Source organism: Gossypium arboreum, chromosome 3 (assembly GCF_025698485.1).
Source record: "Gossypium arboreum isolate Shixiya-1 chromosome 3, ASM2569848v2, whole genome shotgun sequence".
Classification (NCBI taxonomy): Eukaryota; Viridiplantae; Streptophyta; class Magnoliopsida; order Malvales; family Malvaceae; genus Gossypium; species Gossypium arboreum.
This window is the reverse complement of record NC_069072.1, coordinates 125,954,541-125,971,793: the sequence shown is the minus strand read 5'-3', so window position 1 is coordinate 125,971,793 and position 17,253 is coordinate 125,954,541. Positions and strand designations below refer to the sequence as shown.

The window sequence follows — 17,253 nt, the reverse complement described above, 5'->3', positions numbered from 1 at the left end:
CTTATTTCCCATCAAAAGTGCCTATGAGAAGGTCCGAGATGGTACAATGACCTAAGAAACGTATTTGGGAGATGCCTTGGAGTTTTAACGGTCCCTAGAGAATCTGATTCTTTTTATGGCTCGCCCTCAAGGTTCGTCTTCTAACGAACGCTGAAAGGACACGAAGAGGCATTGGGAACAGTAGCGCTTGTGGTTTTTGTAGACATGATTACGAAGGTGTACTACATTTACTTCGAGACTGTTCTATAGCTAGAATCATCTGGGATAATATTATCCCAGAAGGAAGTCGATCCAGGTTTTATATTGGTCTTATTCAAAATTGGATGAATTTTAATCTCAATAATCATTTCTCTATTGCTTTTGATGGGGTGGACTGGCCGTGTTTTTTTGGGATTATTGCTTGGCGTATTTGGAAAAACCGCAACTTTTTCATTTTTCAAGACTTTTCTTGGATTTATGACGAGATCCTTAAAGTTTTATACAGTTGGGCAAAGCAATACTCTTTAGCTTCAAAATCTGTTCTTCACAAGGCGCATGGTTACTCACAATTTTCGCATACAGACATCAATTGGGTAAGCTTGAAATCAGATGGTTCGGTTAGACTTGATGAAGGCTTTGCAGCTGCTGGGGGGTGTGTGCCTGATCATAATAATGGATGGATCATGGGCTATTGCAGATGTCGAGACCATTTTTTAAAATCGAGTTTTGAAAAATGGGAATCGACTTTAAGAAAAACGAAAACGGGAGTCGTCACCAATCTTTTTAGGTGTGATTGGATCACCTTATAAAATGTTTTGTTTTAAAACATTAATTTTGGTCTAATTGTTCCTCCACAGTCTAATTGTTCAAAGAGCTTCCCGATTCGTAAGGGTGAATGCCCTCAAGGTTCCTTTGCTCCGATCCTTCGTCATGTGCAGCATTAATCTGATGACTCTCCTCTACAAGTAATCCTCTTGATATGAAGGTTTTGGATATAGGAGGGAACGTCATCGATTCCCACCCCACTTCTCTTCCATCTAAACACGCCCTTCTCCTTTCTTGGCACTTCTCGATGTCTTTCCTTCTTTGCTTATAGTCTGGCTTGAAGCCCAAACCAAAGCGATCTTTCTTCTCAATCAACTTTGGGATCTGAGTCCCTTCTTACAGATACTTTCCTAAACCTTTTCCTGGTAAGACTCCATTTCCCGCCATCACTCGTAGAGCCATTCTCGTAGCTTTTGTTATCTTTGGCACCAGTAGCTTTCTCCCCTCCGAAATGAAAATCGTATTCACAAATTCTAAAGAGTGGAAGGAGCACTCAATAGACTCTTCGTTCGTCTCGACATAAGGGGCTTTGCTAGTGACTGCGGCTATAATGTCTTCATCCGCATTGATGGTTATTAACCGTCCATCGGTCACTAATTTCAATTTCTGATGCAACGACGAGGGCACCGCTCCCGCTGAATGTATCCATGGCCTACCTAATAAGAAATTGTAGGAAGGCTTGATATCCATTACCAAGAAGCCTACTTCATACACGTTCGGCCCAATTTCCAAGGAAATGTCAATTCTTCCCATCACCTTCCTTTCTGTACCGTCAAAGGCTCTTACCATATTTTGACATGTTTTCATGTGAGAATCGTCAATGGGTAATCTATTCAATGTAGATAGCAGTAGAACATTCAAAGCTGATCCATTATCAACAAGCACGCTTGGGAGTGTGTACCCCTTGCATCAAGTTGTGATGTGCAAGGCTTTAGTTGACCCCCTACCCCCCGGTGGGATTTCATCATCATTAAAGTAGACACCTTTTGTTTTTGTGGGCTCCACTCTAAAGCCTCACGTATCATAACGCTTCTCACTCCGCGTGTGGGAACCTTCAACTTGCACGTCTTTAGATGCGCTGGCTATATTTTCTTCCTCCAGCACTGTCACACTACAGTCATAACTCCATTGTACTCTCCTGCTATCTTTGTAAGGGAAAGGAGTAGGTTTATAGATAATGACCTTGGGCACTACTGGTGTCCCCACTTCGTTATTCCCTGGCAGAGAGATAATGATCCTCGGCCAGCTGATTCCTTTTTGTTCACCTTCCAGCACACTTTTTTCTCTTTTATAAAAGCTACCTTAAAAATTTTGTAGCTCTTTATTATCGATAAAGCCTTGTACCAAGGCTCTGAATTCTTCACAATTTTGGGTCTCATGACCCTCTTCTCCATGGAACTCACAGTAGTTCCCCGTTTTTTCTCTTTCTCTCCTAGAGATTATCATCCCTCTCTTCATCATCTCCTCCCAAATCACCTTCATAGGCATCCTCACCTCAGCAACATTTTTCTTCATCCTTCTCTCACTAGCTTCGCCAATGGCATTCGCTCCTTGATTGTCATGATTTGGCAAAGGATTTTTAGTATTTAGGGTACTATCGAGTTTCATAACCCCCATCTTAATCAACCTCTCCACGGCCTTCTTAAATCCGGTACAATTTACAATTGAGTGCCCCGATATTCCAACGTGGTACTCGCATCTGGCGTTTGCATCATACCATTTAGGATATGGAGGTTGTAATGGTTTCAAGTGGAAAGGAGCAATAGCATGTGCATCGTATAAGCTTTGATAAAGCTTACGATACGTCACAAGGATAGGTGTGAATTGCATCCTCTCGTGCCTTGTGCCCGATTCCTGCCTTTGAGAACCCTGTTGCCCAACTGCAGCTACTTTGGGTTGACCAACTATGATTGCCTTCAAGTTGAAGTTACTTGTGTTGTTCACCTCATTGTCTTTTCTCCTTGGGGCCGATCTTTTGGCCGCTTCCCCCTCAATTTTGCCACCTTTTATGACGGTCTCAATCATCTCTCCCGCCATGACTATGTCCACAAAACTTTTGGTAGTGCTTCTAATCATATGAGTAATGAATGGAGCCTTCAGAGTGTTGATGAACAACATAGTGATCTCTTTCTCCAACAATGGTGGCTGAAATTGCATAACAACCTCTCTCCATCTTTGAGCATATTGCCTAAAATTCTCATTAGGCTTTTTCTCCATGTTTTGCAGCGTGATCCTATCAGGAGTCATGTCGGTCACATGATTGTACTGTTGCATGAAGGCTTGTGCAAGATCCCTCCATGAATTTATTCTAGCCCGGATCAATTGATTGTACCACCTGGCTGTCGCTCTCACTAAACTGTCCTGAAAACAATGAATCAACAGTTGATCATTGTTCACATATCCGGTCATCCTCCTACAGAACATCATAATGTGGGCCTCTAGGCAAGTAGTTCCATTGTATTTTTCAAACTCTGACATTTTGAATTTATGAGGAAGCACCAAGTCTAGGACCAAGCTTAGATCTTTGGCATCAACTCCACGATGCCTATCAGCACTCTCTAGAGCCTTAAATTTCTCCTCCAACCATCTACAATGTTCCTCCAACTGTTTTGCAGATTCAGCTCTTAAATCTTCCTTTTCAGTTACGTCCAAGTCAGGAATGAGAGGATTGGTAAGGTTGTCACCCAAATTGAATCCCAAACTAGTTAGGTTATTCATGTGGATCCCAGTATCAACCGATCCATGTTGAGGCCTTATAGTGACAGACGGCCTCCTAGGAAGTGCCTCGGTTTGTGTAGGCCCGTGGGGTGGAGTAAAGCTTGGAGAATGATCCTCTTCCTCCTCACCAGTGATTGCCATAGGTGCTTTTCCCTTATTAGTGGCCCTCAGCAACTGAGCCATCTCAGTCATCATATTCCTCTAAGCCTCTAGCATTTGCTCCCTCATGTCATTTTGCATCTTGGCCAATTGCTCTTGCAATTGGTCCTGCATGTCCTTTTGTAGCTGTTCAAACCTTTGATCCATATTCCTAGATTTTGTACGAGTTCCGTACTGATGCATGGTTTCCAGATTTTCTTTTCTACTTCTGTGGTAATTTTAACTAATTAGGGTCTTTCTATAACTATGAATGCAAACGATGCGATGAAATGCTATGAGATGCAAATGCATGAATGCAAAAAGGACATCGATTCTGATTCAATCTCATTTAGAAACTTTATTTAGAAAAAGAATATCTTTACATATAAATGGATTACGAATACGCTTTTGCCCTAATGCCCAAAGTTTTAACTCTATCTAATAAAAAGACTAACTCTCGTCCTATATTCGACGATGACTCATACATCAAGCTCAATACATCAGCTCGTATTGCCAAGTCCTGCACGTGTTCAGTGACTTCTCGAATTTGGGATACGGCTTCTTCAATGACGTGACCCCTTTCTCTGACCTGTCCTCTAGACTGATGAAACTCTCCCTTCAAATAATCTTCTCGTACCCCAAGCTGCTCGATTAGGAGCTTACTATCCTGCAATGCTGATTCCAACTCGTCAACTTTGCCTTTTAATTTTTTTACCTCAACCGTAGAATCACGACTTCGATGCAGATGAAGGGATCGCCCGAGCTCAGTTACTTTAGTCTTTAAGCCTTTATTTTCTTTTTCTAAGGTTAAATTCCGTGATTGCATCTCTTGGAACCTCTTTTCCCAATATTCGGCTTTAGCTTTTTCCTCTTTGACCTCTTTCTGCCCCTGATCTGAAAGCCTTCCTAGTCCTGCTCTTTTCAAAGCTACTTGTGCCCTTTTGTAATGCTCCTTTAAACCGTCTTGGTCCTCCTCGATCTTTCTTTTTTCTTTCCTCTCTTTCTCGACCTCCATCTTTTGAACGTCGACGTCTAGGCTCAAGTACATCTTTTCTTCTTCGAGCTTTGCTATCCTCTTTTCGAACTCCAAGTTCTTTCTCTCGAACTCTTACTTCATAATTTCTAACTCTGAGGGCGTCACTTGCAAATATTCCTTTATCAATCGAGCTCCTTCCATGCTTGGCTTAAGAATTTTATCATTAATCCTTCTACCTCTCCACTCAACGTACTCCGGAGTCATAGCAGGGCTAGTAACTACTCCCCTTAATCGACAAGTCTTGTTCCAAGCACTAGAGATCTCACTGATCTTCCTTTTATAATTAGCTTCTCTATACATGAACTCACTCTGAACCAAACTGTAAGTTACCGGTATAAACTGTCTTAATCCATGTTGCCTCAGGACAAGCAAAGGGGCATAACCAATGGCACCCCAAATTCCCAACAGAGGGACCCAATCAAAACTGCCGCATTGGTAAAGAATCTCACCAGGAATCATCCATGGAGCCCTCCACTTTACGTCCTTTGACTGCAGATTCTGAAGTAGCGCTATCCAATTTTTTTCAGGAACATCAACATTCCTAGTTGAAGCTGCTATGTCCTTCAACGGGGAATAATCCTCGAAGAAGACCTGACAAACCACCCTATCTATCAATCGGAAGTGATTTGTAGAACCAAGCTAAAAGTAATCGAGCACAACCAACAAACACGCCTCAAGACTGGCCCTCCTACATGCATTCAAGGACCTGAATGTCTCCGCCAAAATCGCAGGAACAGAAGTGACCCGTTTGCTAAGTCGATGGAAGAGATCCGTGGTCACCTCATCCACATATCCCAAGGCCCTAGGGAAAACCATCAATCCGTATAAGCTTAAGGCAAAAATGTCTACCCTCTTCGCCTCGTCTGGATGTGTCTAGATCAAATCTTTCAAAGCTCCCCACGGAATGCACTTACTCTCACCCTTTTCCTTAATTCTAGTTATGATCCACTGCTCGCTCATCCCCGTAATAGTCATCAGCTTCTTACCAAAAGTTGGGACACCAGCAGCTCGAGAATAAATCCTATCACACTGAAATCTAGGACACCGAAGTAAGGCTGTGTACTCCTCCACAGTAGGCACTAAATCTACCTCCCCAAAGGTAAAACAACTGTATGCTGGGTTCCAAAACTGAGCGAGAGCTCAAAAAAAATGCTCATCAACCTGAATATCAAACAAATAGGGCAAATCTCCATAATTACCGTAGAATGATTGCTTGGTCTCATTGCCCCACTGATCTCAAATCGCCTTAAGCTTCTACAGATTATTACGTGTGACAACGTCACGAGTGTAGTCGACGACTCGACATATATCCCAGGTTATGCTATCCCCTTTTCCTAGCTGAGTTTGCTCCGACCATTTATGGATGTTAGCGTTGCCCTCCACTCTATCAAGAAGTCCGTTCTCCATAATAAAATTTCCTAACTTAGAAACCGACCGTGAATCGATACCTTTTAGATACGAAATGACATGTATTGAAAAAAAAGGAAACAGTCAGTATCACATAATATTAATAAACTCAAGAATGATATGTAAGGGTAATATCTAAAGTATAATTCTAACTAAGTTGAGCTCTTACGGTTTTTCTATATGAGGTTTTAGTTTTAAAGTTGAGGTACTGAACAGTGATTCCTCGATTCTCACCCATTATAGGCTCATTTGAATCGAGTTCAGTTTAGGGGAATACATTTCCCTATGGCTACACGGAGATGAAAATCACACGAAACCATAGGTACGGATATATCCCGAAAGTGATCCACTATCCTGCACGGAGGCGAAAACCTCACGAAGGCGTAGTTTCTCACTCCCACTTAAGGGTGTGACCACAACGGTCATGCAAATGCAATGCGTATCAGAATATAGCAACAAATGCAATAATACAAACACATGTAATGCAAAGAGGATTAAATTTTAAAATTTTTAATTTCTGACATTAAGACAAGAGATAATCAATTACACGGTTTGACTCTCTTATTAGTCCCCAATGGAGTCGCCAAACTGTCGAGACTATTTTTTAAAATCAAGTTTTGGAAAACAGGAATCGACTTTAAGAAAAAAGAAAGCGGGAGTCACCACCCATCTTTTTAGGTGTGATTGGATCACCTTATAAAATATTTTATTTTAAAACATTAATTTTGGTCTACGAAAGTTGAGAAAACAGATTCGGGAGTCGGTTACGTACGAGGATGGTTAGCACCCTCGTAACGCCCAAAAATTGGTACCTAATTGATTATCAAGTGTCTTTAATGTCGGAAATTTGAAAGTTTTAAGATACAAACCTCTTTAGAATATTTTGATTTTGAAAATTAAGGTTCACTTGTATCAAATGAATCAAAATATTACATCCAATAAGTTAGGAAGCAATATTTTTAAGACATTCGAAGCTAAGCTAGCCCTTTTTGAAAATCCCTATCTCAAAACGACAAAACACCATATCCAGTAAGTTAGGATACAACGCTTTGAAATTTCGAGACAGTTGCTCGTATTTTGAAAACCTTAAAATCTTAGAAGGGTGCTTGACTATTTGAACTCAACGAGAAAAGTCGCAACCCAGTAAGTTAGGGCACTACCTTTCTCGAAGTTTCCAAATACCAAGCATTGCCTTTTTATTTTTGAAAACTTTTGAAACTCGTTTTTAATTAATGCATGAAGAGCCATATATATACACATTATAACATGTAAGATAGCATATTACAATAATAGATAGCTAAGACATGCATTTAAATAGTATGATAGTAATAATATAAAGGTCCTATACTAGATCCATACATAAATATAGCCAATCTTAGTTATATAACAACATACATATTAAGATATACATAGCATATATTGAAGATGAATAAGCAAAATGTATGAACATACAAAGTAATAATTAATTAAAAAACGATGCATGATATACAATTAGATATATAAATATATATACAAAACAAATGTGATAATATATAAAAATAATAATAATAATGTAGTAATATATATATATCAAACAAGCAACACTTAATAATATTATGAACTAGCACTTAATATATAAATAATATAAAATATAATAATATATAAAAGATTTAATACGTATTGAAATATAAAATACAATGAGTAATTAAAAAAATATGCATATATAATTAAAATACAATATTTAATAATGCATGATAATAATAAATATATATATATATATGTAATGAAAAAAACTTAAATAAATATAATGAAATGTAATATGAAATATGTATAATAATAATAATAATGTAACAAATATTTTACATATAAAATATAATAAAATAAATAATATAAAAATAAATAAAAATAAAAAAGCAGAATATATATATATATATATATATATAAAATAAAATAAAATATATAATAAAAGAATTTGTTTTTAAAAAAATGATAATAATAATCTAATGAAGAATATATACTATTTTATATAACTTATTTTTTTAAAAAATAATATAAAATAAAAAGGATTAAAATTAAATTTAATTAAGAAATTTGGGGTTAATTAGCAAAATAATAAAAATTCGGGCACGATTGAAATGCATTAAATTCAGAGGACTCATTGGGCAATTTAGCCCTAATCCCAAAATGACACTGTTTCCCAAATACCGTTTTAAAATCTTTGTGAGGACTAAATTGAAACAAAATTAAAACGTTAGAGTTAAATTAAAAATGAATAAAATGAAACTATAAATATTAAAATTGCGAGAGGACCAATTGGGCAATTAACCCACTTTACAAAAACACGCGGATCCTCCCCGGGTAATCGGGTCAACACGCGGACCCTGAGGCTTGAAATGACGCCGTTTTATGCTTATTGAGTTAAACTAAAATGCCATCGTTTCATTTGGGCTATATAAGCCAAATTCTGAACTTTAAAATCATTTTTGCACCTGGTTCAGAAAAAAAACGAGAGAAATCCTCTGAAATTCTTCCCAGTCCTCTAAGCTCCGGCCCTAGGCCGGTCTGCTCCGTTCATTGGACCTCCGTGCTCAGCCTCATGCGCCATCACCAAATCCGCCACACACGGCGGTCAGGATCCGAAAAGCTTCGCTTTTCTCGGCGAATCTAGAAGGTACTCCTCTCTCCTCTGTTTTTAATGTATTATATGTAGGTTGCTTACAATAAAGTAAAAAAAATAAAATAAAAGTAGAAAGAGAACAATAGATCACCTTCGTTTCTCGTGAAATCTTTTTGATATATTATTGCAAAAATATTTGGTGTACAATATCTTTGTGGTGTTTTTCTCTCTGTGTGTGTATCGAAAGTGTCCTCCCTTTTTACAGATTCCTAGAAAGGCTTTATAGCCTTAAACTGACATATTTTAGGAAAGAAATCACAAGATTTCTTTTCCATATCTTATTCTAATCTGCCTACTAATTTTCTTTCCTTTTTCGCAGGAAAATCGCGAAGATCCCTGTGGCAGACTCGTCGGCGTTGATGGAGACACGAAATCTGGTGGTGAGGAGCCCTGGGTATGCTGAGAAGTCCATTGATGACCTCGACAGTGCATTGATGGCCTTGATTCGGGGAGCTGGACAGACGCTCCCTAAAGCTTCCAGAAAATGTTGCGGCGCTAGGAGGGAAAGGCAGAAACCCGAGGGTTTCCTGCCTCAGTGTAAAAGTTGGGCCAATTGGGCCACTTAAGTTTTGTAATTGGGTTAAGGGTTTTAGGGGTTGATAGGTTTATTGGATCACCTTATAAAATATTTTATTTTAAAACATTAATTTTGGTCTACGAAAGTTGAGAAAACAGATTCGGGAGTCGGTTACGTACGAGGATGGTTAGCACCCTCGTAACGCCCAAAAATTGGTACCTAATTGATTATCAAGTGTCTTTAATGTCGGAAATTTGAAAGTTTTAAGATACAAACCTCTTTAGAATATTTTGATTTTGAAAATTAAGGTTCACTTGTATCAAATGAATCAAAATATTACATCCAATAAGTTAGGAAGCAATATTTTAAGACATTCGAAGCTAAGCTAGCCCTTTTGAAAATCCCTATCTCAAAACGACAAAACACCATATCCATGAAGTTAGGATACAACGCTTTGAAATTTCGAGACGGTTGCTCGTATTTTGAAAACCTTAAAATCTTAGAAGGGTGCTTGACTATTTGAACTCAACGAGAAAAGTCGCAACCAGAAGTTAGGGCACTACCTTTCTCAAGTTTCCAAATACCAAGCATTGCCTTTTTATTTTGAAAACTTTTGAAACTCGTTTTAATTAATGCATGAAGAGCCATATATATACACATTATAACATGTAAGATAGCATATTACAATAATAGATAGCTAAGACATGCATTTAAATAGTATGATAGTAATAATATAAAGGTCCTATACTAGATCCATACATAAATATAGCCAATCTTAGTTATATAACAACATACATATTAAGATATACATAGCATATATTGAAGATGAATAAGCAAAATGTATGAACATACAAAGTAATAATTAATTAAAAAACGATGCATGATATACAATTAGATATATAAATATATATACAAAACAAATGTGATAATATATAAAAATAATAATAATAATGTAGTAATATATATATATCAAACAAGCAACACTTAATAATATTATGAACTAGCACTTAATATATAAATAATATAAAATATAATAATATATAAAAGATTTAATACGTATTGAAATATAAAATACAGTGAGTAATTAAAAAAATATGCATATATAATTAAAATACAATATTTAATAATGCATGATAATAATAAATATATATATATATATGTAATGAAAAAAAACTTAAATAAATATAATGAAATGTAATATGAAATATGTATAATAATAATAATAATGTAACAAATATTTTACATATAAAATATAATAAAATAAATAATATAAAAATAAATAAAAATAAAAAACAATATATATATATATATATATATATAAAATAAAATAAAATATATAATAAAAGAATTTGTTTTTAAAAAATGATAATAATAATCTAATGAAGAATATATACTATTTTATATAACTTATTTTTTTTAAAAAAATAATATAAAATAAAAAGGATTAAAATTAAATTTAATTAAGAAATTTGGGGGTTAATTCGCAAAATAATAAAAATTCTGGGCCTGATTGAAATGCGCATTAAATTCAGAGGACTCACTGGGCAATTTAGCCCTAATCCCAAAATGACACCGTTTCCCAAATACCGTTTTAAAATCATTGTGAGGACTAAATTGAAACAAAATTAAAACGTTAGAGTTAAATTAAAAAATGAATAAAAATGAAACTATAAATATTAAAATTGCGAGAGGACCAATTGGGCAATTAACCCACTTTACAAAAACACGCGGATCCTCCCCGGGTAATCGGGTCAACACGCGGACCCTGAGGCTTGAAATGACGCCGTTTTATGCTTATTGAGTTAAACTAAAATGCCATCGTTTCATTTGGGCTATATAAGCCAAATTCTGAACTTTAAAATCATTTTTGCACCTGGTTCAGAAAAAAAACGAGAGAAATCCTCTGAAATTCTTCCCAGTCCTCTAAGCTCCGGCCCTAGGCCGGTCTGCTCCGTTCATTGGACCTCCGTGCTCAGCCTCATGCGCCATCACCAAATCCGCCACACACGGCGGTCAGGATCCGAAAAGCTTCGCTTTTCTCGGCGAATCTAGAAGGTACTCCTCTCTCTCTCTTTTTAATGTATTATATGTAGGTTGCTTACAATAAAGTAAAAAAAATAAAATAAAAGTAGAAAGAGAACAATAGATCACCTTCGTTTCTCGTGAAATCTTTTTGATATATTATTGCAAAAATATTTGGTGTACAATATCTTTGTGGTGTTTTTCTCTCTGTGTGTGTATCGAAAGTGTCCTCCCTTTTTACAGATTCCTAGAAAGGCTTTATAGCCTTAAACTGACATATTTTAGGAAAGAAATCACAAGATTTCTTTTCCATATCTTATTCTAATCTGCCTACTAATTTTCTTTCCTTTTTCGCAGGAAAATCGCGAAGATCCCTGTGGCAGACTCGTCGGCGTTGATGGAGACACGAAATCTGGTGGTGAGGAGCCCTAGGTATGCTGAGAAGTCCATTGATGACCTCGACAGTGCATTGATGGCCTTGATTCGGGGAGCAGGACAGACGCTCCCTAAAGCTTCCAGAAAATGTTGCGGCGCTAGGAGGGAAAGGCAGAAACCCGAGGGTTTCCTGCCTCAGTGTAAAAGTTGGGCCAATTGGGCCACTTAAGTTTTGTAATTGGGTTAAGGGTTTTAGGGGTTGATAGGTTTATTGGGTTTAGTGTATGTGTTAGGCTTCGGGTGTATTTGGGTTACACGGGTATTGGTTATGCGGTTTGTTTAAGCTTGGGCCCCAATGCTTGGGCTTTGTAACCTGGACTGTTAAATGGACTTTAAAATAAATATTTATTTATCTATTTTGCCCTTTTAAAGCCCGGTCAAATTTGGGCTATTACAGCAGATATTTGGGCAATTGTACGGTGGTCGAGGCTGAGCTTTGGGGAATCTTAAATGGCTTAAATCTTATTTTGGCTAGAAGTTTCGAAAGAGTCGTTATCCAAATGAATAGTATTGAAGCTGTTAATGCCATTTAATAAGGTTCTTCAGGGATTTCTAATTCTGCTCTCGTCAGAAGAATTCATTTTATTCTTAAAGCTCTAAAACAGTGGAACATTCAACATATTCCTTGCGAAGAAAATCTAATTACCGATAACTTGCCAAGTCAATTCGTTCCAAAATACCAGGCTTAAGATTGATTGAGGATCCTCCTATGAGGATTTAGTTTTTTACCTTCTTGTAATCCTTTCTTTTCACCAAAAAAAAAAATTATGAGTCTGTTTTATTCAATTACTCATAAATTATTTATTTAACATGGTTTGAGTTTAATTTTGGATAACCTGCTTTCTTATTCTTGATAAAATAACACCACAATGAATATTTCTTTTTTGCGCAATATTTTTATCGTAAAATTTGATTTTTAAATTAGAAATAAAGTATATTTGTATATCAAAATTAGGCTTAATAATTATAAATTTATATTTAAAAACTAAGAAATAGAAATAAATAATAAAACTTCAGTCTCACCTACTTTTATGAGCGTAACATTATCCAAATGAAAGAAATAAGGGAAATTGATTGATTCCTTAAAACAACAAACCTTGGAGACTGTATTTGTTTGAGCTATGGGTTGTTCTTCACGTAACTTCATTTCTAGTCATCCTCTCCTAACTTTCCTCTTCATTTATTTGTCCTTTTTTCTCCCTTTGCATAATTTATTCTTCCTTCTTCCAAATCCCCATTTCATTCAAGTATAAATATTGCATAACATTTGATTAAATCACTATTCTGATGTCACTATTCAAATCACATGGACTTGTTAAATTTTCATATTATCTGTAATACCAAAACAAGTTAAAGGGGGTAATGTGAATAAATTGAAAGTTTACGTCTTCGAATCCGTCCAATATCACTGTCAACAAAACCGCCTGTATCCAGGTTCCAGAGTGATATCAATTTTACCATGGTTTCTCGAGTATAAGAAGCAAGCAGAAATGGACGCTTCTCCTTACTGGGGGGGGGGGGGGGTCCTTTGGATAAGATCAAACACCACAACATATATTTTCATTTTTACTGTTCTCCAGTTAGTTTTCAACCGTTTTCTCTCTTCTCCCTTCTTCCCCTTATTTTCTATATAAACCGCCTTGCCTTCCTTCTCCATCCCCTTTCTTCTTATACTTACATCTTCACTCTGAATATTTGGGTTTTGGTTAAGGTTTCAACAATGGAGGTTTTGCATTTCGTGTTTGGTGTTTTTGGTGGGTTCTTCTGTTTCTTTTCATCAACTTTGTTTACTGTTTTTTTATTTATTTAAAATTTATGGTTTTCTCTGTGGTGTTTTTTTTTTTTTTTGGGTACAGGAAATGCCACTGCTTTGTTCCTCTTCTTGTCGCCGACGTATGTATAACAAAGCAACTGTTAAATTATTTTCTCGGGAAACAAAAACACAGACTAATCTTTTCTTTTATGAGTTTTGGTTTTAAATGTGAGAACTTTAAAACGGTTATTCTTCATCAGTGGAAGAACAACAAGTATTTTCTTTTCTTAGCCAGTTTTTTGGTTATTGGAAACACATCCAAACAAAGGCTAATTTTTTGCCAGTTTCTGGTTTTTGGAAACCAAGTTGAATCAACAAATATATTATCCCCCAAACAAAGAAAGGTGAAACCATTTGTTTTTCTTAATGTAGAAATTCATGTTGGTTTTTTTTCTTTTTAAAAATATAATTTTCCTCCATTTTCTAGTCTTCAAAATGGTTATAGATAATACTTGTTTACTTAAAATTTTTCTCTTCTCTACACATTTTGGGTATTTAAAAAAAAATTAAAAAAAAGAGAGAAAATTTCAATTACCATTCAAAGATTGATTTAAAACTAATTATTTTGTTAAATCATGTTTAAATTTTGAAGGATTACATTTAAGAGGATCATTAGAAGTAAGTCCACGGAGCAATTCTCTGGAATTCCCTATGTCATGACCTTGCTCAACTGTCTCCTCTCTGCCTGGTGAGTTTTTATATAATTCTTTTAGATGATGTCAAATTCTTTTTTGGAACTCCAAAAGTGTGAAGAACAAATCTTCTTTAAGTTTGTTATAATTATCTAGAAAAAGTTAAAACGCAGCCTTATCATTCATTTATGGCAAATCTTTATTTGTGGTTTGTGACAAATTTTCCTATAGGTATGGCCTTCCCTTTGTATCTAAAAACAACATCTTGGTATCAACAATCAATGGGACTGGTGCAGCAATTGAGTCCATTTATGTATTGATCTTCATCATCTATGCCCCAAAGAAAGAGAAGGCTAAAATATTTGGGCTTTTCACTTTTGTTCTCACTGTTTTCACGGCTGTGGCACTCATCTCCCTCTTTGCCCTCCATGGAAATGGCAGAAAGCTCTTTTGTGGCCTTGCTGCCACCATTTTCTCCATCATTATGTATGCTTCTCCACTTTCAATCATGGTAAGCCTCAACCTTACAAAAAAGAGGAAACCCTTTTTCTTTATTTGTGCTAATTCCATCCCTATCATTACAGAGGCTGGTGATCAAGAGCAAGAGTGTTGAGTTCATGCCATTTTTCTTGTCACTATTTGTGTTCCTCTGTGGTACTTCATGGTTTATCTATGGTCTCCTTGGTCGTGATGCTTTTGTTGCTGTAAGATATATGCCAAGTTCTTAAATCTCATATATTGTTTGTGCATCAAAATTGAGAGGCCTGCCATTGTGGTGTTGTTTTTTTCCTAGGTCCCCAATGGGTTTGGGTGTGGGCTAGGGACCATGCAACTCATCCTTTACTTCATCTACCGCAACAACAAGGGGTCTCAGGAAATTAAGAAGCCAAGTGGTAATGGAACAAGCATTGAGATAGGTGAGAAGAAACCCCACCAAGACAAGCAGCACCCCAATGGCAAAGTCCCTCAAGATGAACAAGTTTAAATCTTTTGTTTCAAATTTCAGTTTCCTGCATCTTAATTTCTTGTAATGAATTGCAAAAAAACACAAGTTAAGGATGTCAAAAATTGACAATTCCTTGTAATGAAATGCAAAATCAATTTGAATATGCCAAGAAATATATGAGAATGGGGTCGTGAAGTCTTGTTGATGTAAAAGTTTTAATTTTGGGCTAAAAAAGTGTTTTAATTTCTTTGTTGAAAACGACCTTCGGATTCTCTGATAAATGGTTGGACGATTCAGGTCCATGTAATAATTGTCATGGTCCAGCCACAGGGAAGAATCTTGGTCTAATTTCAACATCCCTTTGGACATTTAGGAAAATGCATATGTGTTGAAATCATATTTGATATAAACAAATTAAGCTTTACATTTTTATATAATATGGTATACCATAATTTTTTGTCTCCAGAGTTCACCAAAATTCAAAATTTTTATTTTATTAAATTTGGCGCAACTGCTGCCTGCTTTTTGGGGAAAAACTTCCATTTTGAGTTTATTATAAAATTGAAGGCATATGGTCCGAATGTAATATATATGTTTGAATCCATATATTATTTCACTCATGTTTTTATTACAAAATAAAAAATAAAAAATTAGATACTAAATTAGTGAAAATAAATTTTTATTTCTATTACCAAAAAAAAAAAATGGAGTCTTGATATGTCCTAAAAGATTTAGGTTGATAAAAATTATAAATTAAAATTTGTTAAAATCAACAAATATAAATATCCAGAAGATGAAAAGGTTGTTGATTATTTGTTTATTTAACCGAAAAGCCAAGAGCACAACATTAATAAGGTCATAGAATACTAATTAATTACTATAACATTAATTATAGTAATTATTAGTAATATTTCCCATGCTGCCACACGTACCATACAACAAAACCAACATGAAAATAAAAAGCAATACATAGGGATATCGGATGACACAATTAAGATAGAAAATTAGAGGTTGAATTTAACGCATCCTTTGCCACCTACTTTCCCTGCAATTTTCTTCGCCAGCTTTTCACCAACCTGAAAACTCAACTCATTCATTATCATCAATTCCAAACAAAATCTATGTATAAATTGAATCTTTCCAACTACATTTGTTATGTTTCGGGTTTGAAACTTTTCAAGTGTAGCTCAAGGTGTTGGTGGTACCTAAGAAAAGCTATATATTGTAGTTTCCGGGATTACTTACTGGTGGCGCGGGAGCTTTTCCTCTTCCTTTGGCGGAGGCTTTGATCACCGCAGCCTGAAAAGGAAATGTAAATTTTAGGCTTAGAAAAGATTGAGTAAATGCTAGCTGTACATATATATAAACAGATAGATAGATAAATGGATAGAACACCAATGCAGCTTGGTATTGCTTCTTGGTTAAAGTGAGAGGTTCATCCATCTCAAACGATGATGCCCTTTCAAGACTCGGAGAGGGTTGCCTTTCCATTCTTCTCCTTTCACACAATGGATCACCCCACCAGCTAGCTCTCTACTTCAAGCTCTATGAACCAAAAAACAAAAAGACAATAACAACAGAAAACTTGTTTTCGCTAAGGAATTAATTGTGTTTTGTTTAGTAATTTTTTTGCTCTTTTAAAACAACAGTCTCAGAGGAGACAAAAGAAACAAAGAGACAGAGAAAGCATCCAGCCAAAGTCACCATGCAATCGACGTCGTGGCAACCATCAGCGACTGGTTTCAACATTTGGCACCTTTCTTTTTTTCTTTTTTACTATAAGGAGTTCGAGAATAAAAACACAAGTTATACATGAATCAATTGAAGAAATAATTTTAAATTTCAATCCAAGCATTGGTCCAGTTGTTTATTTTCTCTTTTAAAACGTATTAGAACCTTTATTTAGGTGGTCGGTTTCTCTAGCTACCTTTTTCTTTTCAAATAAGGCCAAAAAATCTTTGAATGGCGACAACTTTAGCTCATGAAATACATACATGGCTAGAGCACTGCCAAATTTGAATTATTGTTAAATAAATTTTACCTTTATAGTCACACAAATATGTATGTGAAATTGAAAGAAGCATTAAGTTCAAGTTTTGCCACAATTATAAGTATTTACATACCAAAAT

At 35.7% G+C, this 17,253-nt stretch overlaps 1 protein-coding gene and 1 long non-coding RNA gene across 2 annotated transcripts; one reads left to right on the top strand and one right to left on the bottom strand.

The window, feature by feature from the left end:
- Window positions 1–12,846: 12,846 nt before the first annotated feature.
- Window positions 12,847–15,336, top strand: LOC108474485 (bidirectional sugar transporter SWEET1). The gene is made up of 6 exons (XM_017776424.2): window positions 12,847–13,487; window positions 13,590–13,626; window positions 14,139–14,234; window positions 14,410–14,689; window positions 14,763–14,882; window positions 14,972–15,336. Exons 1-6 carry the CDS (start codon window positions 13,454–13,456, stop codon window positions 15,161–15,163), a joined length of 759 nt encoding a protein of 252 aa, XP_017631913.1. The 5' UTR covers window positions 12,847–13,453; the 3' UTR covers window positions 15,164–15,336.
- A 571-nt stretch (window positions 15,337–15,907) lies between these two features.
- LOC108475676 (uncharacterized) lies at window positions 15,908–16,897 on the bottom strand. The gene is made up of 3 exons (XR_001870006.2): window positions 16,520–16,897; window positions 16,370–16,423; window positions 15,908–16,200 (listed from the first exon to the last, which is right to left on the bottom strand). It is a non-coding gene; the product is annotated as an uncharacterized LOC108475676 (long non-coding RNA).
- Window positions 16,898–17,253: the final 356 nt, after the last annotated feature.